We start from the raw sequence: 25,488 nt of genomic DNA, 5'->3' as shown, positions 1-25,488 counted from the left end.
GGGATTTAGAGTCCCTTATTTATAGGTCTAGTCCATGCGGCTGTGACCGAGAAGCGGGCGGTACATGTCTGCTTGAGATAGGTTCGTGCATTGCATTGTTATCATTTATTATTTGTTGTTCAGATATTGCTAAGTATTATGTACAGAAATTATTAATATACAAAAATTACAACGTGTTTTTTACAAAATGAAGTAATAAGTAAATTTGAGAGCTTCGGTGAGGCTCGAGGTGCTGCGCTCTGGTGAGCTTTTACTATACCGCTTGGTCCCTCTCGCTACAGTTTCCTACCTCCCGGTAGGAGGTGTTTGTTATGGTCAGGTGAGAAGGAGCTAGGGTGGGGGAGTACGTGAGCTCTACCTACAGGCAAACCCATTTTAGAGAAAAGACGTACTATACCTTAAATAGTTTTTGAGTGATCGCTTTCTATTTGTAGCAGTCAGCGAGCACAAAGTTCCGCTATAACCCGCCAGGGGCCAGCACTACAAGCGTCTAAGAAACTGTATAATTTTATATAAGTTTATCATTATAAAAATACGATCTCTTTTATAAATGTATATATGTTAATATGTAAGAATGTTAATTATAAAATAAAAAGAGATTGAGCAAAAAGATTCAACGGAACTATCTCGAGTAGAGTTAAAAGAGTGAATCTTCAGTGATAACCGATCACATGAGCCCTTCAATTGCCACCGGGATTGATCCGAAAATCAACCCTTTTCCCGGGTCTAGTCATAGCACTGGTGGCTTACACTTTACTTGAGATAGAGAAGTTCATTGCTAATCTATTCTCACAAGAGTTGGTTTTTATTATGCTCACCTTAGACGATGGCTTATCTCTTCTCCCTTTCTCTAGCAATCTTAGTCCGTCCGCTTCATCTCGGCAACTAAGATTGTAACCTAATTCCTAACGGTTACACTGGTCCGTCCGCTTCATCTCGGCAACCAGTGTAATTTCCCGTCTCTCCCCGGCTCTAGTCCGTCCACTTCATCTCGGCAACTAGAGCTGCACCTAGCCTAATCAGCTTACTGGTCCGTCCGCTTCATCTCGGCAACTAGTAAGCTGGCTCCTATCATGACAGTTCTAGTCCGTCCGCTTTATCTCGGCGACTAGAACTTTTACTCTGCCTCAGACTCTCTCACCTAGACCTCCTTTACCTAGTCAGTGTCCAGGGCTCATCCCCTGGCACGCCATTCCTTTCTAACCTATTAATGAATACGCCTTGTCGTGGGCCTTCTGTAAAGTGTATATCAGGCTGGAGAACCGCCTAAGACCAGACAACCCCGACATATTCAACAAAAAAAAAAAAAGTGCTTAAAGAAACACAAAATATCAATTTTCTTCTTGGATGTTTTGTTGCTCTTCATGTCAACCAATTCCTTGCTAATATTACACCGATCCTGATATACACTGAATAATTACAAAGTCTAATAGAGACGAATGAGCTAATATTTCTTGAGTACCGAGGTAATGCGGATGGCATTAGCGTAAATAAAATTGTTTTTCAAAGGAAGGCTAAATATCACTTCTTTTCTTTAATAGTACATCTAAAAAAAAATTGATTTTATTTTGATATTGACTTATTCCAAAATTTATACTATCTACAGGGGTTAATTTCGCTACTTGGTCTAACAAAAGACTACTAAAGCTAGTGGAGGCTACCACAAAGTAACCTCTGACTATGATATAATCAATGGAAAACGTAAAATAAAAATGAAATATTTTTTTTCGTCAGATGTGCCACTATTAAAAGCAAAGCATATATATTTAGAGTAATGAAATTATAACCTAAATTGGTTTGATGAAACATGGTTTATTGATATGCATTGACTTACATCAAATTAATGATGAGTGCGTGAGAGGTAGGTTTTGATAGATTCCTTTGACTGTGAAAATATATCTTCAATATTCCAATAATTCACTGCTAAGGTTGGCCATTTTAGAAAGGGATGTACCGCAAAGTATGTCACTGGTAAATGCCAAGTTACTCCTATAGCATTTCCGTTATCAAGTAGAGAACGGGAACTTCCCAGTTTGTTCCGTCTTCCGCAACGGAAAAACCTCGTCGCTAGGAAAGCCCTCCTCAACCAAGGTGATTTCCATAGCAACTAGATAACACTAAAATATACTTGTTTCAAAATTAATTTTAATGATGGGTTTACAAATATATATTTAATGGGCTTACTTAGTTATTGCTGTTAATCTTTCAGATGCAGGGTTATTATTCGATGGATCAAATCTATTTTGTAAAGTAAAATGGCGTATATTTGCAGATGAGGAAAAGCTATTGACATCTATTATGAATTAATTGTTTTAAAATCAGTTAAAATAATGGCAGATTTAAAAGATAGTATTCATGCTACTACAGAAAAGCTGACATCAGATTTAAAGAAAATGAATATGTATAAAACATTTTACGAAGATCTTCAGGTACTAATGTAATTTTATAAGATGGTGTCTTAACATTATTAATGATATCAATTTTTTGTGATCACTCATCAACTGTTCCAAAGCTGAGTAGGAAACGTCAGTTTATTTAAACTTAACCCAGATACTTAAACTTTAGCTTCTATTGTTGATATTTTTAAAAATTAAATATTTATTTTTCTATTCACATTACTCCACTGTTTTATTGTAATTGAATTACTTCATACCACCCTTTTTACTACTTATAATGTTAAATAATTCAAGAATTGTTTGAATGACTTTATGCACAACTATACTCTTTGAATAGTTTGTTTTATTTACATTTAACCTCTAGTTATAATTTTGAATTAACATGTGACTACCACTGTTTATATCTAACATTTTAAAACTGTAAAGAATAACCTAACTAAGCAAACATATTTTTACACTAGTTAAGGGTAGTTACTTAAAATATTATTAGGATTTTTAATTTGACTTAAAACTGTTGAGGTATAACCCTATACAATTTATAAAGAGGATTTATTTGGTTCATATGTTTTATTCAATATTTATAGTTTTCCTACTCTAAAGCAGTAATGATGCATTTTGTAATAACCATTTGTGGAAATGTTCAATTCATCCTGTTCTGGAAACACAGTTGCTGAAACAAAATAAAATTGTTTTTATTACTAAACAAAATTGCAGGAAATAGTTCTTTATGTTCCATCAGGAAGGGAAGATTATTTTAATTTATATCTTAATATTCGCCCTAATAATATTTATTTTATTTATTGTACAGAAATTGGTATCGAAATCAGCTGTCAAAAATACTGATTTTAAGAATACCTTATTGGATGCGATGAAAATGAATGGGATGGAGAATGAACTACGAAACACAATTTTTCAATGGGTACGATCTCATAAAAATCCTGCAGCAACAAGAGAGCCTTTAACTTATCTCAGGAAAACACAGGTAACAAATTTTTTTTTTCCCAATAGTACAGAATTTATTCATTTTACATATCATTATATATATTTTTTTAGGCTACTTGGCAGAAAAGAATTCACAAATCTTTGAATTCAATGGCAACTGAAATAAAAGTACACCTTGCCCAATTTAGAGCCTCTACTGACAAAGAAGAAATGAATGATAAATGGAATGAACTTAGTATTTATGATGTAGGTGAGTAATAGCAGTTTTCCCATTCTCATCTGAAAGTAAATTGTTTAATTCTGACAGATTTATTCCAAGAGATGGTTAGAAGTGATCTAATTCACTCTAGATTCTGTATTGTTCATTGTTAATGTTTCTATATTAGGGTAAGAAACAAGATACTAATACTATATTAGAAGCTTTATGTTCCTTTTAAGATTTAGAAGAAAATTTTACATGAAAGTTCAACACATTCTAAAATAGTGTTAGAAATTTACATAAGGTTGTATGACTCTGATACAACTTTTTGTATTGTCATGGTGATGGAACAGAAAGTATAACCATTGCTTTCAAATGAGACCATAGATAAGGATAAATGACGGTACATTTGGGTGAACAAGGTTTTTTTTTTGGAATGACGACAAAGTGAAATAAGAAGTCAATTACTATCTCAATGGGTGATTGGCATTGTTTTTTGAAACTGGCTTAGGAATGCTGGTTTAGTAATGTTTAGGATTGAAATGGGGATACATTAAAAAATAAAATGTAGAAATGAAAAATAAAAAATAGAATGATGTTTTCATTTTTAAATAATGTATTGATATTGATCAGTTGACATTTCAGAATAAAGGATGATATAATGAAATAAGGAATACCGTAAACCAAACTTTATTAAACAGATGTTACATGTGACATGAATAATGATAATTATAAGCTTGACTTGAACAAACATATGTTTTAACAAAAACTATATATAAATATCAGTTTTATATGAATACCAGTGGTATTTTAATATCAGTGGTATATGAATATATTAAGTGTTTATAAATATTAGTATATCATTCATTTCTACATCCTATTAAAAAAAAAATACATATACTTTAAGTAAAATAGTTCTTTAGGTATGAAGAAGAATGTTTGAGGTCCTTTGGATCTCTGGACATTAACACATTTCTTCCAAATTTTGTATGTTTTCCTGTGCTTCCTCAATCTCTCCCTGGCCAGTTGTTTGTAGAACCAGTATCTAGTCTACGACTAAGGTTTGGTAACACCTGCATTTTAGAGATATTTGCAGTATCTCTCTTGTTTGGTGCTTCCAAGACTGAGCCAGGAGTCAGTTACATACTGTTGTTTCTCACCCATCAGGCGTCCTAATAAAAGAATATTGAGGATTCCGTTTAAATAGTTTCACTTCTTCAACTACAGGGTCATATTTTGAATGTCTAACTGTTTTCTTCAATTTGACTGGCTCAGGGTTTAATAGCCAAGAGGGTTTTGTCACTCCATTACATGACCTTCATGGAAAGTTGAAGAATTTTTCATGTGGAGTAGCATTAATTGCAGTACACAATAGAGATCTGAGAGTGTGTAGAGCTTTATTTAGGATGTTTTCCCGTCTTGCCGAATCGAGACCCTGATTCTTTAGGACCAACTCGATTGTCTTCCAGATGATGCGCAGATATCGTTCCGCCTGTCCATCATCTTGCAGATTGTAGAGTCTTTCCTGCTCGAAGAGATTCACAATATAGACAGAAAAGATCTCAGTTCTGCAGATATGAAGCTTGAGCCCTGTTCAGAATGAATGATTGATAGTACACTGAACATTGAGAAGGGATCCTCAATCGAACAGAGTATAAGGGTGATCCTTTATTGAAATTAGAATTTGATAATATTCATTTTTGAAGTCTAATGAGCTATAATAAGAATTTTTAGCCACCTCGTTTACTATATCCTCTGTTAGTGGTAAGGGCGAGGTGTTTAAATTAGTAAATTAGTAAAATAATCAATTACCATTCTTTATTTGTGGTTTTCTGATGAAACTACCAACGCCTATGGTCACTATGGAGATCTCCTCTCTTCAATAATGCCATTTTCTAATAAGCTTTGTATTTCATGCCGGATAGATAGTCTGACTTTGAGTAACACCAAAATTTTATTACAACTGGGCTACAGATCTGGGGTAAGCTGAGTGAAGATTGGGTCCACCATCAAATTTTACCTCTAAACTTGGGTGACGTTTGAGAATGTCATGTTCAATTATAATATCAGCACACAGATAGGGTAAAATGCTAAAGATGGTGTCCTCATAAAAATGATCTTGGAGAGATACACTGAATTTGAAGTTGCATTGGCTTATTTTTAAACTGTTTTTGCCTACAAACTTTTTGAAAATGTCCTTTTTTTTCCACAATATCTTAACTCGGCATCTCTCTCTGAGCAGATAATCCTATTATGCTTTGGAGCTCCGCAGAAGTAGCATTTCAGAGATATCATTGCCAAAGCACCCTCAGATTCACTCCTTAGCCTTTTGGCAATTTGAGGCGATGAACTACCCTCATCAACGTCTTTGTTGACCTGGGCTGGGTGGTTATAGACCCGAGACTGTTGCTGGGCCAGTTCCAGTGACCTTGCTTGCTGATAAGCCTCAGTAAGAGTAAGAGTGTTGTTTTCCAGAAGTCTTTAACGAATTTGTGAAGATAACAAACCATCTATGAAAGCGTTCCTAATATATTTGTCACCATTAACCTCAGCAGTGATTGCCTTAAAAAAAAATTCCTTCGCTAGGTGTCTCAAGGCCTCCAAGTATTTTTCTGTGGATTCGCCAGTCTTCTGATGTTGAGTTTTAAGTTTATGCTGAGCAAATACTTCATTTATTGTTTTGACATAAACTTTTTTCTGAGTTTCGATAGCTTCATTGTACATACTGAATTCACTGATGTTTTCGTATACTGATGGTGCAATAAAGGTGATTAATAATTGAAGCTTACCTGATTCTGTGGTTACATTTGCCGATAATATGAAATTTTCGAATGTTCTCAACCAGTGGTTACACTTGATTGCTGCATTGCTATTTTCTGGTGAGAAGAAGTTATTGTCTCTCCGGCCAAAGAAGCTTCTCCATAATGAACGGTACAGTTCAATTAATTCAGGTTAATAAATTGATATAATGAAATAAGGGCTACTGGTAAGTAGGCTTTATTAAACACATGGTACATGTGGCATGAATATATATCATGTGACTATTATAACCTTAACCTTAACTTTAACAAACATATGTTTTAACAAAAGCTAATATATAAATGTCAATAGTATGTGATTATCAATAGTGAATGAATATATTAATCGTATATAAATATTAGTATATTGTAATTTGCTCTTTTATGAGTAAATCGTTAATTTTTATATATAACTGATTTTTAGTATAATCTCCTCTTTTATGAGTAAATAGTTATTTTTTATATATAAATGATTATTATTAGGTTTTATGTGATTTATCATTTAAATGTGTTTATTTGTAGTATTAGACATATAAGCAAAATAACCAATTTTCATCGTCTATAATAAATATATTATTCAAAACAAAGCCAAGATGGCGGCACATGTCCTGCAAAAGTTCGTTGAATCGTGGCCATGTTGGAGCAGATTCAAATATTTTAAAAAACTTTATTTTAACGCCATCATAATTGAAATTACAATACATTTAAGAAAAAATAAAAGTTAAGAATAAATATAAGAAAAAAAAAGTATTCATAAAAGAAATCAGAGGAAAAAACTCAAAACCTTAGTACTACAATGGATGTTGAGAACTAAAAATGAGAGAAGGGGAAGGAAGAAAACTTGGTTTTTGATATTCGTTGCTTAGGCGTGGGCGGGGAATGATGTTTCCTGGATGAGGAGGTCCTCATCATCTCTTGTCCAGCTCAAGGGTGGACATCTTGAAAACGGAGACATTGGAGAGTCACCCATGAAAAAAAAAAAGAATTCTTTGTTTGGATTGCCAAACAACACACTTCGGGGGATAGTGAGTAAAAAACTTTAAGAGGACCAAGGTTTTGTTTCGTTAGTGTTGGTTTGTTAAATAAGAAGACAAAGGAGATAATCAAAAGAAGATTCTATGAAATTGGTTAGTTATGTGATACCTAAATTTAAATACATTTGTAAAAGAGATATTAAATTAGTTTAAGTGTTATTAATAGTAAAGTATCTGTTTCTGATTGCCTAGAAACTCGCCCTGAGATTGTGAGTCTATTGTATTATAAAATTTAAATAAAATTCTCCTATCTGTTAAATATTAAAGCTTTTCACTTGAAACCAAGCTATTGTTTAGATATGAGAATTAAGTAAAATAATATCAAATTACATTTATTTTATTTTAATGAATTTATGAATAATACAATATCAAAGGGAAACTTATACAATCTGCTTTCTTACTTATAATGCTTAAATTAAGACCTCGGTGTCAATCAAATCTGACAATTTAAAACTGTTCAAATCATTTCATAGCATTATCATGGATTCTTAATAATCTATTATAATTATTTGTTTCAGATTTAAGTCAGTACCGTCCAGTTTATGCACCAAAAGATTTCTTGGAAGTATTGTTAGCGATTCGCAGTCCGAATTATAAGTGCCCTAAGTAAGTTTTTACTGTTGTACAACCAGCTGATATTATGAAAATATTCCTACAGAATTTTTACGATCAGTGTTATTCCACAATCTTTATTTTTTTACGGAGTTCCAACTTGAATAGAGGTCAAAGTCAATGATTTTGTTGTTACCTCATTTTTTATTGTTACTGTATTTTACTTAGGTGAGCTCCAAGGGAAATCAATAAACGCGCTTTCAACAAAAACACCTATTTATTGCAAATACAAGAAAATAAAATCATGATAAAAATAAAACATGCTTCATGCATAAGCAAAGTAACCTAACCTAAGAAACAAATATGAACAAATATATTAATAACTACAATAGGGCGTGCACGATTAATCAAGGAAAAAATTATGTACTATTTACAAAAATCAAATGAAACACTACCTTCACTGTCCATGCTTTACTAGTAATGTTTTTAATAAACCTGGCCAGGAATAAATTACTTTGTTTGCATGCTTTTCCCACTAAGCGGCTAGTCTACTTCATGCAGCTTCCCACGTCGGTTTCTCATTGATGTTGGTGCTGTATAATATGATTATACCTTTTTGTAAAGACTGGTACACTGAGGTAACCTAATCATTAGCACGTGGTACTCATACTGCTATTTTACAGGGACAACCTCAACGCTACCTGTCGAAAGGTTATCGTTGCAACAGCTAGGTTTGAGACACCTGTTATTATCTAAGATCGGTAGGCGCCCCCCGCAACAATTTAAACAATTTTTTTTTATTTGATGCCATTGAATACAATAAATTATACATTTTCTAGACCTTGATGCAAAAACCACTTGAAAATATTTAAATAATCACGAATGCATGGTCTCATATCTCAAATTCAAATTGACCTAGTAGAGTCCAATTTGTACCATTTAGTATAACTTAAAAAATTGGAAATTAAATCAGTTGAGTTCTCTTGAAGCTTTTTCTTGATAAAAAAAAATATTTAATTTTCTGAAAACTATTGTGTAAAGGTTTTTCGGGGTGCTGAAAAGAAATATGAATTTAAATTTTATTGAATAAATTTATTTGACTTACCTTATTTCATGTGACTACATGTTTATTGAACTTTTCATTCGCCTAACCTCATTAAAATCTCCAGCATATTTTTTGAAGTGAAACTTCTTTACTGACCTTTTACAACTCAAAAAATAAAAATTATACGGGAGTAAATTGATTTCTTGATGCGAGGGATGAAACTGAAGTGGTGGGTGTAGGGAATACTGGCCAATTCTTGCAGGGGATTAGAGTAGCTTAACAGTGTTGGTACAATTGAATGAGATCCTTAAAGCTTCTACCCTCCTATAACAATATAAAATTTTTCCTGCTAGAATTGACTTAGGTTGTTCTATTCTAATTATTGTTATTAATCTGGAGCTAATATTTTCTGCCTTAAGCTATATGAGGGAATGCTTATTGTTCCTCTTTGTCATGAACTATAATTTAAAATAGTATCTTGATGCTAAAAAGTACACTAAAACTGGAATGATAATGAGTTTCTACTACTAACATTAAAATATCTTGAAAACTAGTTGCTTACTTATAACTGAGGGAAATGTAGAAAAATAAGTTTTATTATTTTCGTTTGTAAATAAAACGGTAGATGGCGACACTAGGATACTAGTGCAGTCTGTTGTGGCATCTGTTTATGAAAACACACTCTCGTTGTCTTTATTTATAAAATCCTCCCTGCTTTCCACAATAAATGTTCAGTTCACCCTCTTTATAATGTACTATAATCCAAAGTTGTATCTTAATACTACACCATGTTAGAAAGGTGGAAAGTAAAAAAGATAGCACCAAAAACCACATTGTTAGGGTAAATTATCGTATTTATTTGTTTGAACTTCCATAGTTGTTACAGTAAACATGTAAGTGGTAACCAGTTTTGTTGAAAACAATTTTTTGTTATGACTGAGGTCCTACTACTGAAGTTTCTGATGTGAGAAATTTTGAGTCAGTTTTTTTATAACATTTTCCAATAAACTCAACTTTAAGCTTCCCCTGACACTTCACTTTGGTCTTTTGCCTAATTTTTATAATCATATGTTAAGTACATACCAAAATTAATATTACTATGCAACATGTTGATATTGAGACAGATCAAATGCATTTTACACAAGAATGGTTGGTCTGAGAGAAAATGATTGAGGAAAAAATTGTAGAGGGCGTAATGTTTTCTTCCTGAATATATCCATTATTTGACACTTTAATGCCTTAGAGAAAGAACGCGTTATTAGCTTCTCTTTGTAGTGAGCTTATAATTTAAAATTGTATCTTGATGCTAAAAAGTGCACTAAAACAGGAATGATAACAAGTTTTTTAACATTTTATAACATTAAAATATCTTCAATACTAGTTCATTACTTATAAGTGAGGGAAATGTTTGGTATTTCCTCCTCTTTGTAAAGAGCTAATTAAAAGTTGTATTTTGATGTTACACCAAGTTAGAGAGGCACAAAGTAAAAAAAGATAGTGCCAAAAAGCTACCTTTGCCTAAGCACTTTAAACCTGTGCATCCTAACTATGGGGTTTGCAGCTAAACCTAATATTTGTGCATAATTTAATGTTCAAGTAGATATTATTTCCCCATGTTAAAGGGCAATAAAAGTTTAAATAAATGGTGCAAACTGCTCTTTAATATCTTTAATTAATATTATCATTTAATTAAGCATTTATGAGAAAAAATACTGTGTCCCTACCTCCTTGGTCATACTTTTATTAAAAATGGGTCAAAAAATACATTATAATTATATATAGAAACCCAATGTATTTGGGCGGCTGCGTAGCCAAATAAAGTATTTCTCTCTGGGTGTGATGACAAAAATCTTTAGCATTACTTTTTATGCAATTTGAAATTGAAATTGGAAATTGTAGCTCTTATATCAGTGGTTGAAGATTCCAGATTTCGTAAAAGATCTGACATCTTCTTGTCTCGGCACATGATTTAAAAAAAGAAACGCAGTAGGTGTAGAGATGAGCAAAATGCTCAAATAAGAAAAAAAAGATATCATGTTAGAAGTGTACTGGTGAGGTAAATGCTTACCGTTGTGAGGAGGCCAAATCAAAACTGAACTGAGTACAGGTTGGGGAGGTAAAAGACGGAGTAACATAAAAAAGTGGTAATAACAATATCAAAGGGATAAAACGTAAGGTAACACAAATCTGTGAAAAAAGTTTAGAAATGAAAAGTTTATTTAACATAAATGATTTTGAAACATCACAACTCTTTGAATAATTGAAGATGCAAAAATACAGTTTACACCATTCGCTTTAATTTTTGTTACTTTTTGAAATGATGTGCGTAAACATTGGGGACATCTGTGAACCTCACAATTTGCACAAAGATTGGGCACCTATGGGGCATCAAAGTGTCAAATAATGAACATATGGATAACTCCAATTTTTTTTCCATTGTATTTTTCTCTCAGACCAACTTTTTTTTTCTGTTTAATGCATTTGAGCTGTCTTAAAATGAACACCTTGGGTATTTGTATAAACATAGGTACATTATATATTTCAAATATTTTTTAGTGTCATGAAATTGCAGTGGGACTTCATTCAGTTACCTTTAATGGTAAAGACATTCAAAGAACTAGTAAGTATTTGATTAGTAATAATTATTTTACTTTTTTCTGTTATATATATGTTTAGAATTATGTTCAATTTTGTTGATAGAGGACATTCTACAATGAAATATCGAGAGGTGATTTATTATTAGGAAATAATCCAAATGTGAAAAGTGAAAACCCTAATTATCCAACACTCCTCGCTGAAAGAACTGCTTTAGGAGAAAAAGGTAATGACTCGTAACAATGTTTCTTTTATTTTAAAAATGAACTAATGTTGAATAAATGTTCTCAAAATTTTATATACATATGTTTTTTACTTGATAATTAATTTATTATTTCATTTAATCAATCTTGAATAAATTTTGATTATACCAAAATTAGGTTTATTTAAAGTATTGAAAGCAAAACTGCTCCTGACTAAAAGTTTTTATTATTTCGTAAGTATTTTACATGTAAGGTGGAATGATAAAAAATTTAATGATGAACTGATGAAAAACACATTTTGCAATAAAAAGAACCAGTTGTACAATTTAATGAACAGTTGTATAATTTGTAAAATAGGGTTTGTTATGACTTTAGGCAGGCAGGGGGTACCCTTACCCATCTAGTTTTTATAAATTGGGCAAAAAAACTTTCATTATATTAGATCAGATTTATACCTGTCTTATTACTTTGAGTTCTTAGAAGAGACTGACTGTGCTAAATAGCGCTAAAAAATGGATTTTTTTTGTTTTGTATTTTCACTTTACTGCCTTTTTACTTTTAAAAATAATTGTTAGTTAATTTTTGAGTCTTTAAAAACTTAATTTACTCCATATGCATAAAATAAGTTTTATAAGTTCATATTGTTGGTGTATATCATCAATAACAAATGCATGACACTTGGCATTTGTTTTATATATACTACTTTGTTACGGTGTCTTAACAAAAATTGTCTTAGCTCTACAATATCCAACATCCATATTCATAAATTTAAATTTATAACTTAAAATTATGAAATAATCATTTTACATACAAATGATTAAATAAATGTTATTTATCTTGATAATACATAAATATTCTAATTACTGCAAATAATAACCCTATATTTCAAAGAAATTATTTATAAATCGTAAATAATTCTTAATTCAAAGTTATGAAATAAATTATAACTTTTCACATACATATTTTTCCCTTACGGAATGTCCTTACAGACCACGCAAATATCATTACTTTTGGCTTCTCCCTTGTTTTTCCTTTCCTACCATTATTCCTCATTATCTGTGCATGCCTTTGTTTTCTTTCTTTTGTTCACGTGACCCCCTTTGTCGAATTTCTCTTTCCCCCAAGAACTTTGATTTCCTTCACTCTTTTCCTATATCTTTCTCCGTCCAGATAGTCATGGTCCGTTATTCCTAATCTCTCCATTTCTTCTTTCATCTGCCTGATCTATCTTCCTGAGCTTTTGTATCCTCGGATTTTTTGGAAAATTTCCTTGTTTAATCTTTCCAGAGCCATTCTTACCATATGTCCGTGGAATTTCTTTGTTGGGTCTTAGCCTGTACCTTCTTGTGTCTTTTTGGAGCCATAGATTCTTCGTTCTATTCTCAGTAGTTCTTCCAGACTGAGGAAGCATGTGTTTTCCACCCCGTATAGTATTACTGGTTTAATGACTTGTAGTGTCACATTTTCATTTTTGTGAACAGGTTTTTCTTGTTGTATATGCTACTGGTTGCAAAAGTTAGTTTCTCTAGTTGTTATTGTTGTTGTCTGGGCTTAAGGGCGTAAAACCCTGAGGTCATCAACGCCCATAAGTTTCTCTAATTTTTCCTTTATTATAAAAATAATTATATTTTTTATACATATAAATAGTTGACTGTATAATTTAAAATATGAAGATGGTCAGGGTTGCGGTCAAAAAAGAATAAAATAGTTTTCAACTATTTATTGTCCGATGTTTTGCCGCACTTTGTAGGGCTTCATGAGGATTGTTCAAGACAATAGGCTAAACAGACATTGATATGTCTGTCAACTCATCAATTTTAATGTAAACTGACATTGACATGACAGACAGACATGTCTGTTTAGCCTATTGTCTTGAACAATCCTCATGAAGCCCTACAAAGTGGGGCAAAATGAACTAAAGTATTATTGCATTAGTCATCAATTTTCATCTATAAGTTACGGACTGTCAGCTGACAGGTCCATATCAGCTGACCGATTGTATATATATAGACGGACAGGCTCCGCAAATAGATCAGTCTTTGAGAGCACTTCAAGCGTTTCATTTCGCACTCCTCTTTCTTATTATTTTTAGTTTCTTACTTCAGTAAAAGATAACTTATATACATCTACATATTCTGATAATGTGCAATCACATCCTCAATATCTGGATCTGTGATCCACTTTCCTTTATACATACTTTTATATTTCTATTTTTATGGTATATCTAGATAAAACTAATTTCCTAGCTTTCCCATTATCATTCCACTTTATATTATTTTTTCATATTTCACTTGTATCTTAATATTTTTTGATCCTCTTATTCATATTCTTCTTCTATCTTATTTTCTTAGTCTTCATGAACACCTATAAGTTATAAAATAAATGAACACCTATAAGTATAAAATAAATTTTATTCTGGGAATAAGTTCCTTCAAAATAACAGAAATGTACAATTAAATTAAAATAAATTTAACCAGAAACTGCAATAATAAAAATAACTCAGTTTATATTATATCTACAATATACAATATATCAGTAAACAAAACAAAATAAATTATTATTCTAAATTAGAAATAAGAAAATATATACCCTACTTACACGATCATTTAGTGAAAAAAAAAATAAAAGGATCTAAGAAAATCTCTAATAGACTTTTGTCTAAAAATACAAATTTGTAATCCGGCCACAAAGCATTTATGGAATCATAAAATAAATAAATAAAAGCATTAAAAAATTGCAGAATCCCTATTTCTTAATCTAAAATAATGGTAAGAAAACAACAATATTTAAATAAAAAGTAATATTTTATAGTTTTGGAAAATAATCATGCTCCAGTCACCCAAGAATATTTGAAAAAAGGTTGCCCAAGATCTTTGAGAGCAACTATGTGGGTTCAAGTTCTAGGTGTTGAAGCCAAAGAAAATGTAAGTAAAACATAGAATTATAGTATTTTTCTCATTTCATGTAAAAACTAGTGCTTGTTTCTTTTTGAAAATAATCATGATTTAAGATCAAGAAAATATAGTAAAAAAAACTGTTAATTTTATTCAGTATTAAAACAAAAAATAATTAAAAACTGCTTGTTTCTATTAATCCATCCAAAAACGTTATGTATGTTTAACACAAATGAACCTAGATAGGTTCAAGTAGTCCATAGCCTTCTTATCAAACAAATAAATGACTTACTCTTACCCAATGATACGTTATATTTATCTGTCTTGAAAAAAAATTAACAATACCAAAAAAATTCTTTGCAGTTTGTAATCCTATGGTATTAATTCATTTAAGGCTATCATTGCAAATAAATATTATTAGTACACAAAATTAATAGTTGCATCGAAATAAGAATTGTTTAATTATCTGTCAAAAGTTTATTTAAAGCTTTTGGTACTTATATCACTCAGGACATGTTGAGTAACATAGTGTTACACTGTACACTTTGTATTCATTTAAAATTTGGCTGACTTGGAAGTAACAGCCAATTAATTTCAGTTAATGAATTCGTATGAAAAATGAAATCTTTTAAAAAAAAGTTTTTCTAGGTAAATCCTTCATTGAAAATATCTTTTCCTATTAGCTGCTTGAAAAACCCACTTCAAATGGTTTCAAATACACAAATTCTATAATTTTTGAAGAAGATTTGGTACCTTAAAATTATCAAACTAATACAGTTTTTTTAATTATTGTCTCTTATTCAACAGAAAAATATGATGCTTATAAAAAAATAAAATATTAATTTTCTCTTTTTCTGTAGAGAAATGGGCCATTGTACAGCCATGGGGACGGTACCTTTTTTTTGTTGCCTTTGAGATTTTCTTTAACCTCCTTAAATATTGGTAAACACTTACAGGGCACCCTTAATATGTACATTTTTTTATCATCGCTTAAGCTGCAATACCTCTTATGTTCAAAAAAGTCAATTGTATGATTTTATAATTAAAAAAAACTATACCTCCTTCTAAAGACATCTTGTTTCAACAATCGTTTTAAAGTTTTTTTTTTTACTTTAAGAATTGTATTGAGTTGTTATTGACTCTTAAATTAATTAGCTTAAACTTCAATGATGAGTTTTTAATTCAATATGATAGCTTCAGAGTTAATTATTTGAGATGTATGATTGCAACTGAAAGGCAAGCTATCTCACCTACTGCTAAGCGTATCACTAGAAATAGAACATTTCAAATATTTATAGCTGTTTCAGTAAAATCAAAACATAAGTTTCAGAATGAACACAAAATTTGATGATGGAAAAACCTTTATTATAATATATAAATATAAGTAGATGGTCAGGGTTGCAGTCAAAAAAGGAATAAATTGTTTTATTTATAGCTTTACGGTCAACTATATATACATATATACTTCATTATAAGAATTTTACTTTAGGAAGTCAACTTTTGTCAAAGTTGGTAGAATGTTGTGGTGGTAGACCATCATTTCGACCACAATTATGGTATCAAATTTGAACATGGGATCACCAATTCCAATGAAACTTTTAAATACTACTAGCTATTTCCAACATATAAGATACTAGGTTGCAAAATATTAAGCACATGTCCAATTTTTATTATTTCGCGACCTCTCACCAGTTCGCAATTTTTTTTTTAATCGTTTTATGCCTTTGCTCTGTATGAATTTAAAGTTTATTGTATACGAATCTATTAGCTTTTTTGTCTAAAATTAGAAATAATGAAAATATACAAGTTTTTTACTAGGAATCACCATTTTGGAGTTATAAATAAAAAAATCCCAAAATTTTAGTTAGGCCTAATTGTATTAGATGAGTTTAACTGCAGTCAGAATTTAAAAAAAAAACAAAAGACACTTTCTATAAAATAGTCCAAATAAGTTTTTTCTTAGGAAAAAGGAAGTCTATGACTTCCTGAAGTATCCTGATACTTTATTCTTTTAAAAACTCATCATAAGGAGTGTCCTTCGAAAGCCATAAATATGGATTTTATAGGATGCTTAAAACCAATAGTTATAGTTTTTTTTCTTTTTGTTTCGTCAGCTCAAGGTAGGTACATTGTATCCCAAGGGGGAAGTACTTTGTATCTCTGTGTCAAGAACTCGTTTCTACATTAAACAACAAAATTATAGAATTGTTCTTATAGAAGATTTTTTTGTTTTCTGCTGATGCCTGACCTTGACGTAAACATTCTTAACTATGCAGGATATTATCCAAACCTAATGTTACTGCCAATGTTGGAAAGCTGAATTCCTACTTTTCTAAACAAGGTCAATACATTTTCAATTTCATATCTTTATGAAGGAGAAAAAGTATTTTTAAATAAAGCAAATGTTATGTTTTATATCTCCAGTTCTAATTTGTTTACGTTTGTCCAGTTTTTGCCATTCTATGCAGTTTGTAGGGACCTAAAGCACCATCTAGTTTCATGTAGATTAATGGAGTCAAGTAGATATTATTTCAATTTCTGTGATATTAAAAAACAAAATAATAATAATGTAAGGCAAAAATTATAGGCAAAAAATATTAATTTTATATATAAAATATTTTACCTCACTTGCTGGGGGTATTATAAAAAATATCAGGTAAAGTAGGTAAAAAAACTTTTTTTCTAAGGAAAAAGGTTGTCAAATTAGCTTTTAGTAGTCTTGAAAACCCTTCACTACGAATTTTGTTCTAAATAACAAATATTTTGCTTTTAAACAGAAAACATGACGTTTAAAAAACACAAAATGTCAATTTTTTCCTTTCATGTAGAGAATTTTCTATACGAGCTTTTTTGTTTCTTTGAGGGTCAACTTTATCCTCCTTAAATATTGCTAAGCACTTATGGGTCACTCTTCGTATTATATACACCAGATATCGTTTATAACGATCTTGGTTATGGGGTCGAATATTTCTGGATCCATGATTTTGAGAGCCTTACATATTTAAATAAAGAGTTATATCTTTATATGTAGGAGTTATCACACTGTTTTCCAATTTCAGGAGCTTTTTAAGTATTGCTCGATTAAACTATCTTAAAGTCTCCTCTTCCCATTTTAAAAAAATTTTCAAAAGTGATATGGGACCATCGCTCCCAGTGTGGCGGGCCAGACTGGGAAGGATATCCCTTTTTTTTTTGTGTTATGATCTCCTCTAGTGAGATTGTGACATGTCGTATATCGACCAACCTACTTGCTATAATTGTCGTTTTGAAAAGTCAGATAAGTAAGGCTACCTACCACGGGGGCTGGGAGAGGAGGTTTTCACTCCGTTTTCCAATTTCAGGCGCATTTTATATATTGCTCGATTTAACTATTTTAAAGTCTTGTCACTTTGTCTTCCTGTTTTAAGACAGATATTTCAAAAGTGATATAGGACCGTCACTCCCTGGGGTCTTAGTGGAGCAGGTCTAGCTGAGGATTGCCTTTGTTATGTGTTATGATCTCCTCTTCTGAGATTATGATATCGACCAACCTACTTGCCATAATTGTCAATTATAATTGCTATATAACAAGTTAGATAAGTAATTATCTGTGTCCAATAAATAACTTTGTAAACCTCCAACTCCCAATTCAAAGTCTAACTATATCAGCATTTGATAAATTCTTTTAATAAGTTAAAAATCGGGTGCAGTGCGTGCATCACACCACTAAATAAATTAGTGGAGTCATATTGAAGTTATCAATATTAAAAAAAAAATATATATATAAACAAAAGATTTTTATTTTTCTGTTGCTATAAAATCTTGTATACTTTAAGGTTTCTTGAAGTGGGAATAATGAACATAAGTCTTTTTCTGTCAAATATACAACAGTTTAACTAAAGATAATGAAGTCATAATAACTAACAAGTAACTGTTGAAAAATAACTGATAGCTTAAGCATACCTTCTTAGTTAGTAGGTTAGTCACATTTGAGTTCTTTAGTGTTTCCCTCAATATTAATAATCAGGAAATTATTCATTTTTCTACTACTATCATTACTATCTACACTGCTATGGTACTATACTTCTTGAGAATTGGGATACCAGGATAATTACTGAAGGTAAATATCCAAATATATTTGTATTCATTTAAATTATTTGAATCCTATATACTATAATTATTGGATTATCTTTCCAAAGGATTAGCATATTTATCAGTTTACCAATTATTCATCTTTATATTTATAAATATTGTTACTATTGAAGTATATAATATATGAATTAGGAGATATATAATATATAAGAAAGGAGTGTTTGGAATATATGATCTTCAAAACAACACAAAGGAACAAAGTATGTATTTACATTTAGTAGACCTATGAATATAATAAAATGATTTGATAAAATGGTTCAGATAAATAGTTTGCCATGAAATATCATTACATTATAAATGAATACCTAACTTAAGTATGAATAGTTGAGTGGATGGTGAATGCCATGGGGTGTTGTTGACTATAATCTCTTCTTCATTACCTGGCCTTCTGTTCAGCTCCAAGTTCCTAGTTCCTCTGACCAAATCTCTCTCTCCCCCACTTAGTTTTCCTGGCTGTCATCCTTTTAGTTATTCCCTTCTGATTGACTTCCATTGGCTACACCCACAAAGTGCGAAAAGTGTTTGGGATAAACTGTAATTGCCTTGCCTGCCAACCAGTCAAGCCGCTGATACCTGGTCTAATGAATTTTGTCCTTCTTGATCCCTAACCCATCTTGGACCTATTACCAGGTCTGTGTTGATCGTTTTCCTGCCAACTGCCATTTCCCAGGGGTCAGGTACCCAGAAATCCCCAGATGTTCATGCAAAAACCTATTTGAAGATATTTATAATATTGGTAGGTTCAATACATAGCAATACTTATCTTACTTTATTGATATTTTAGAAAACCCATTAATACTTGTAACTTTTATTTTATAGCAATTTATAATCAATACTGTAATTTATAGGAAAAGCTGTATTTCCAATACTTGAAAAACGTAGTTTTACAGTACGAATTAATGGTTGACAAGTTGATTATAAAGGTAATAATTACAACATATATAATTATAGAAATAAAGTAATAAATTTTTATTTTATTTTAAATTGTTTTCTTAAGGATGTTCAACTAACTGCTTCAAATGACCATCAATACTTTGTGTTTGAAGATGTACTATATCAAGTAAGTTTTTCTTTCAGTAATCATTTTAAGATTAAGATAACTTTTAAACTAATATACCAAATGAGTGTTCCTTTCTGTGCGAGCCATTTATTTTTTTTAAACCTTTTTTTATAAAAAAAAAACCAAAACTGTAAGTTTTATTTATGAATGTCAAAAGAAAAAAAAAATTAGGGGATAAGGCAAAAAAGAAAAAAAAAATCATATCACTAGAACCAACAAAAACATAAATAAATGAATTAACCTACTGCAGTAAGAACAATACAGTGCAGACCGGCTTCCTATTCAGAGGTCCTCAAAGGAGCGGTGAAGTAGTCATGTAGAGCAAGGTTGCTTGTCTCTCACCCTCACCTCGCAAGTTCAGGGGTGCTCATTCAGGACATTTGCGTGACATTAATTATACGGTTTAAAAAAAACCCAGTAAATTATAGAACACTATATCTCTCAAATGTCCAAGAAGATAATAAATATATGAATTAAGTACATTGTATTATATTCTAAAATCATTGAACTTAAGACAATTATAATTGTTTTTTTTAATTTAATAACATTTATTTTTAATCCCATATACTTTGTTTCTTCTATCAGAGCCTAAGCATGTCTTCCTAATTAATTTATTTTTCTATTCATTTTCATTAATTATGTAATTCTTTCCTATTTCCAAGGACTATTATATCATATACATACCCGAGGATCTTATGTTCCATTCTGACATGCAACTCTTCTATTTCTTGTGACGGAGCACCTAAAGTAATTTATAAGGACTGATAAAAAAAAAAAAAAAAAGACTGCACTGTTAAGAAGAGGATCTTACAAATATCTCTTAATTTTGAGAAACTTCTTTTGAAGTTTGAGCTTGGCATAAAAATTTTCAAGTACTTATCTTGCTAATAATACCAAAAATTCTTTAGAGTGACAATATTGTGTGGAAACATCAATTTTTTCCAAGGTTAAGCTCATATTTAGATTCCACACTCCAAAAAACTGTTGATTGCTAATTTTTATAAAAATTGAAAAACAAAGTCTTTCACTAAAAATTTGGCTTACCCAAAATATGTGCACACTCTTTATAAGGCAGCTCAATATATCTACCTTTTTGCAATAAGTAAATGATTTCAAATTAAAGTAAGGGAGTCCGACTAAGGGGGTATATGCCTTTCCATCATTATAAGCAAATGTTTTTCAAATTATCTCTTAGGAAAATATTAATTTACTAATTATGTACTATATAATTTTTTATATCTCAAAGTCCTTAGAAAAAAATTTACTTACCCGTGGCTTATGTTGTTATGTCTAATATTTTAGGTTATGTTGTGTTTTTCAAGAGATGCTGAAGTGTTGTGCATATTCAGTCACAGCTCAGCACAGCCAGTACATGCTGTTTTAAGAGGAAAGTCACCTACAATAGATAATACAGTTATATATCCTCCTAATGGGATAATTCCTTTCCATGGATTCACTATGTATGGTAAGATTATAAAGAAAAAATAGTTTAATCATAATATAATTTGAGGGATTATATAACCGATGATAAATATATTCACCAGTATTTGATATCAACAATGAGAAATTAATTTAAATTAAAACAATAATCGAATTTTTGAAAAAAAAAAAAAAAAAATGGAGCTTTACTTTTTTTTTTATCGTAACTATGTACATATAGTTAATGTACCAATATATATTCAGACTTATAAATTAATAGCAAACAAGAAATAGTTGTATTAAATGTATATCTTATGTAAATAGCCTTAAAGTACTTGAAATTAATTTAGAAAATGGTACAATGATCAAAATACAAAAAATCTGGAAAAAGTTGTTTTTGATCAGAAATAACATTCCTCACTTCTTTTCAAATTGCTCTGTATTTCTTTAATCAAAATATTGTACCTTTAAGTATTTTTTTTCCATTTTTAAGCAAATATAATAATTTATAAAACAAATCTTGAGTAACGAACATCTAATTGCATAGAATCTGGTGAGAAATTTCCTAATAGGTTATCTAAATTCATACCCAAAATTTTAGAAAATAAATTTAATTAAAAATCCTTTCCAAATAAGAAATCTTTAAAACCTCTTACATTTCTTATTATATTTTTATAAGCTATGAAAATTATATTAAATGGTAAACAAGCTTAGTCGAAGTTAATTGAAATTTAATAAAAATTATATCAAATGATCCAGGACTTTGACATTCTTCTGAAATTTATCATTTTTAACTTTATATTGGAATCCTTTTACCATCTCTTAAACTTTAAAATTAACTACTTATGCAGACAAAAAAATTAAAGTATTGATTACAACACTTAAAATTGTCATAGCCATATTGGACTACCTGCTACTGCTACTCACTAAAGTTGTACAAGCATTAATTCCAAAATATTTAAAACAAAATAACAGATGTTTTATTTTTGTATCTTCAAGAAGGATGAAAAACTTTTTTACCTCATAAACTTAAGAGTTAGAAATGGCACTGATTCGAATTTGGCCTGGCTGAAATTTATTTTGTGGGAAACCCACAGAAAGAATCTAGGCCTTCCCATTCTGGTTTAGAATAGGTTAGTAATATGTAAGATAACCACTGCATGAGCCAGAAATGGCCGAGTAGGTGGTATATAAAAGCCTGTACCATAACCGTAATCAGTGCCTTATGCACTAAGTCAACTCATATCTCGATATGCGAGTGTATACTTTCTTCAGGTTTTTTTTGTCCTAATTTGAAGAATAGTAGTGAAACAGAATGTCTCCTCTAGGCATGTATATATTTCACCACCCATTGTCCTATAAAAACTTATCTTACCTAAAAATATGGTTGGTACATTTTCCTTGTGCTTCTGATGTCCGCATTCTATTTTATGAATCATAGTAACTTCTTTAATTAACATTTTAATTTGAATTATTGTATTTAAAAAAATGATATCACTTTTCAATTGAAATGTCCGGATGGGAAACAAGAGGATGGCCTTGGGGCTGGGTATTCTCTTAATTTATTTAATAAATTATACTTATGTTCATAATTCTATTACTAAATTGCAAAGAAAACATGGCTTAGGAATTTATAGATTAACTACTAACTTTCAACTTATTTATTACTTATTAACATACTTATTTTTTATAGCAACACCATTTTGCTACCTCTATGATGATCCTGTTCAGCTTTACTATGTATTCCGAGCTTTTTACACAAGATACTGGTTTCGCCTACATGAAGTTTCTTCTCACCCACAGGGCATACTCTCACTTTGTATTCTTTTTGAAAGGCTATTACATAGATTAGATAATGAATTGTGGTGCCACATAAAAACAAGTGGCGTGCAACCGTAAGCTAAAAAAAATATGTAATATTTTTAGTATGTGATAATAAAACTGCTTTATTAAGACGAACATGTTTGCTTTAGTATTCGCCTAACTTTCAAATGGATAATGAGAGCTTTCAGCGGGCATTTGGCTCCCGAGCAAGTACTATATCTTTGGGATCTTATCCTTGCTTATGATTCTCTTGAAATATTACCCATTATGGCAGTCACTATTATTGGTTTAAGAAAAGTATCATTAATCAGGGTTAAAGATTTAGCAGGTTTTGAGGTAATTATTATTTTCTTAATTAAATACTTATTAAAGTAATGAATAAAAATTGCATTTATTGGATTTAGAGATTTATTAAATAACAGTTCAGGAGCACTGGAGAAAAACCATGCATTTTTAAAAATAAATCGGAATGAACTTTCTCTACGTGATAATTAAGAGCAAATGGTGGACACAAAGTATGTTTTTAAAAATAGCAATGTAATTTTTAAAAAATAAAGATACTGACAATTGGTTAGCAACTTTTTGCAAAAAAATAAAATTGAAATATAGCTATTTTATTAAAGGACTCAAATTCCTGTAATTACAAGGAAAACGTTTTTTTCCTTCACCGTGTTGCTAAACATTAATTTTTCGAAAACATACAATTAGTTTCTGTTTCCACTATTTTTCATCATGTTGAGAAAGTCCATTTGAGATTTATTTCAAAAAATAAACCACCATTGTTATGCAAGTTAGTTAGTAAGCAAGGCTTAGTAACTAAAAACCAAGCAACACAGTTATGTTGTTTGAGGAGAACTAAATCCTAAGTTCCCTGACTACAGTGTTCTTTCTGAGTAATTTTCATGATCTAAAACCTATTTTAATTTGTTGACTGCCCACTATGGGATAACGTACAGTTGGTGTTCTTGTCAGGATGCCCACTAAATGTTATCTTGTAACTTTAATGGATAGTTGTTAACTTGCCATATTTCACAAGATACATGAAAAAAATTGAGAGATAACTTGCAGTGGGTGTCTGATACACGAACGTAAACTATGATTCATCTGGTCAGTCAACATGTTAAACCCAGGAGATGGACCATATGTAAGCAAACATTTTTATTGATTTCAAAGATGTAAAAATTAATTAACTGTAGTAAAAATTCTAAAATTAAATCTATAGTCCCAAAATCCAGATTGAAACTAAAATATTTCATAATACATTGTTAAATTTATGGTATATATTAGACAAATACACCATTAGTACTTACTTTACTGTTTTGAATTGTATTCTATGATTTTCTTTCATTTATTTTAAAATAAATCCTTGTATAAATATAAGATTATATTTTCTTTTGATTATGTTTATGTAATCCACAACATAACTACTAGAGTATATGAATGATTTCTGGATGAGAGGGAGAAAGGGACTTCATAATTTAACAATTAGGAGAGTGAAACAAATTTTAAAATAAAAATTATGTAACTTATAGTACAATTTTTTTAATGAGTACTTCATAACATGAAATTTACATTAGAATAATTATTCAAAAAATAATTAATTGAATAAGACCTAACAACAGAACTTGAGATAAAATATATGAAAACAATTTAATAAATATAAAAACAATAGTAACATTAGTTAAATATAAAGCATTATGAACTTAGTAAAAAAGATAACATTTAAGGATAGTTAATGAACTCAATATTTGTTCCAAAAACATTAATGAATCCTTTTTTTTTTTGTTTCAGGCAGTGCTGTCGGACCTCTCATCTATTACTGTAATGCCTCTTTTACAAATGGTACTTGTTAGTAAGCATCTCGATTCTCTAATTAGTCTTCCAAAAGACACAACAAAAATGGCGACTCTAATGGAGTCAAAAACAAAAAAGGATGGGAAAAAATGAGGATAACTACCTAATGCATTATTATGTGCCGAACAAGGAAGTGGCTATATTAACTAAATTATGAAGGTTTTCACGACTAATATTCTGTCCACTTCATTCTGCTGTTATATTGCATACATAATGTAAATAATAAGCTATTTTTTAATTTTATTTTATGTATAAACTATTTATTTTTATATATTTAAAATGCTTTTCATTGTAATGATTTATAAAAAATATAATAAAAATACAATAAACATTTGTTGAATAGAAGACTATCGTGTGCAACAGAGGAACTTTCCTTACCATGTAGGACAACCAAACCTGAGTACAGTATTATCTTGAGTGTTCAGATCCATTTGAACTTTTTTCCTCATATAAAAAATGGGGCAATCACGACTGAAATTAGAAGCGTGGTTAACATATTTCAATTGAAAAAATAAATGTTTTAAATTAAACTGTATGATGTT

General features: G+C 30.4%; 2 protein-coding genes across 7 annotated transcripts in view; one reads left to right on the top strand and one right to left on the bottom strand.

Annotated features, from left to right (window-relative positions):
* Positions 1-1,745: 1,745 nt before the first annotated feature.
* LOC106690111 (TBC1 domain family member 19) lies at positions 1,746-25,476 on the top strand. 5 transcript variants are annotated; one of them, XM_014435411.3, is made up of 15 exons: positions 1,746-1,861; positions 1,943-2,091; positions 2,210-2,429; positions 3,205-3,378; positions 3,450-3,588; positions 7,888-7,975; positions 11,523-11,586; positions 11,667-11,787; positions 14,576-14,688; positions 19,638-19,712; positions 19,787-19,849; positions 21,152-21,314; positions 22,962-23,163; positions 23,242-23,428; positions 24,884-25,189. In XM_014435411.3, exons 3-15 carry the CDS (start codon positions 2,331-2,333, stop codon positions 25,037-25,039), a joined length of 1,644 nt encoding a protein of 547 aa, XP_014290897.1. In that variant the 5' UTR covers positions 1,746-1,861; positions 1,943-2,091; positions 2,210-2,330; the 3' UTR covers positions 25,040-25,189. The 5 variants fall into 5 exon arrangements, 4 of the variants coding, with proteins under 4 accessions (XP_014290897.1, XP_024218183.1, XP_014290898.1 ...); XR_010842912.1 differs by adding an exon at positions 25,290-25,476 and having other exon boundaries at positions 1,755-2,091; positions 24,884-25,161; XM_024362415.2 differs by having other exon boundaries at positions 1,755-2,091.
* The window catches only part of DNApol-delta (DNA polymerase delta), a 32,440-nt gene continuing 25,928 nt past the window's right edge, over positions 18,977-25,488 (bottom strand). The window contains exons 21-23 of one of the 2 annotated variants that reach the window (XM_014435410.3): positions 25,325-25,417; positions 21,119-21,245; positions 18,977-19,500 (exon numbers count right to left, since the gene is read on the bottom strand). In XM_014435410.3, coding sequence (XP_014290896.1) covers positions 21,242-21,245; positions 25,325-25,417 — 97 coding nt within the window. In that variant the 3' untranslated portion in view covers positions 18,977-19,500; positions 21,119-21,241. Of the gene's footprint in view, positions 19,501-21,118; positions 21,246-25,279; positions 25,418-25,488 lie in introns of those variants that run through there. The other variant, XM_024362413.2, reaches the window with a different exon arrangement.

The sequence above is a fragment of the Halyomorpha halys genome, unplaced genomic scaffold (genome assembly GCF_000696795.3).
Source record: "Halyomorpha halys isolate HHAL.00 unplaced genomic scaffold, Hhal_1.1 Scaffold1581.1, whole genome shotgun sequence".
NCBI lineage: Eukaryota > Metazoa > Arthropoda > Insecta > Hemiptera > Pentatomidae > Halyomorpha > Halyomorpha halys.
This window is presented reverse-complemented; position numbering and strand designations above follow the sequence as displayed.

What these genes read in the sequence shown, in the direction of transcription:
- LOC106690111 (XM_014435411.3), top strand. Translation starts at nt 2,331, where the DNA reads ATGGCAGATTTAAAAGATAGTATTCATGCTACTACAGAAAAGCTGACA. An exon ending in CCGAATTATAAGTGCCCTAA is followed by an intron (nt 7,976 to 11,522) that starts GTAAGTTTTTAC and finishes AATATTTTTTAG; the next exon opens with TGTCATGAAATTGCAGTGGG. An exon ending in AACTGCTTTAGGAGAAAAAG is followed by an intron (nt 11,788 to 14,575) that starts GTAATGACTCGT and finishes AATATTTTATAG; the next exon opens with TTTTGGAAAATAATCATGCT.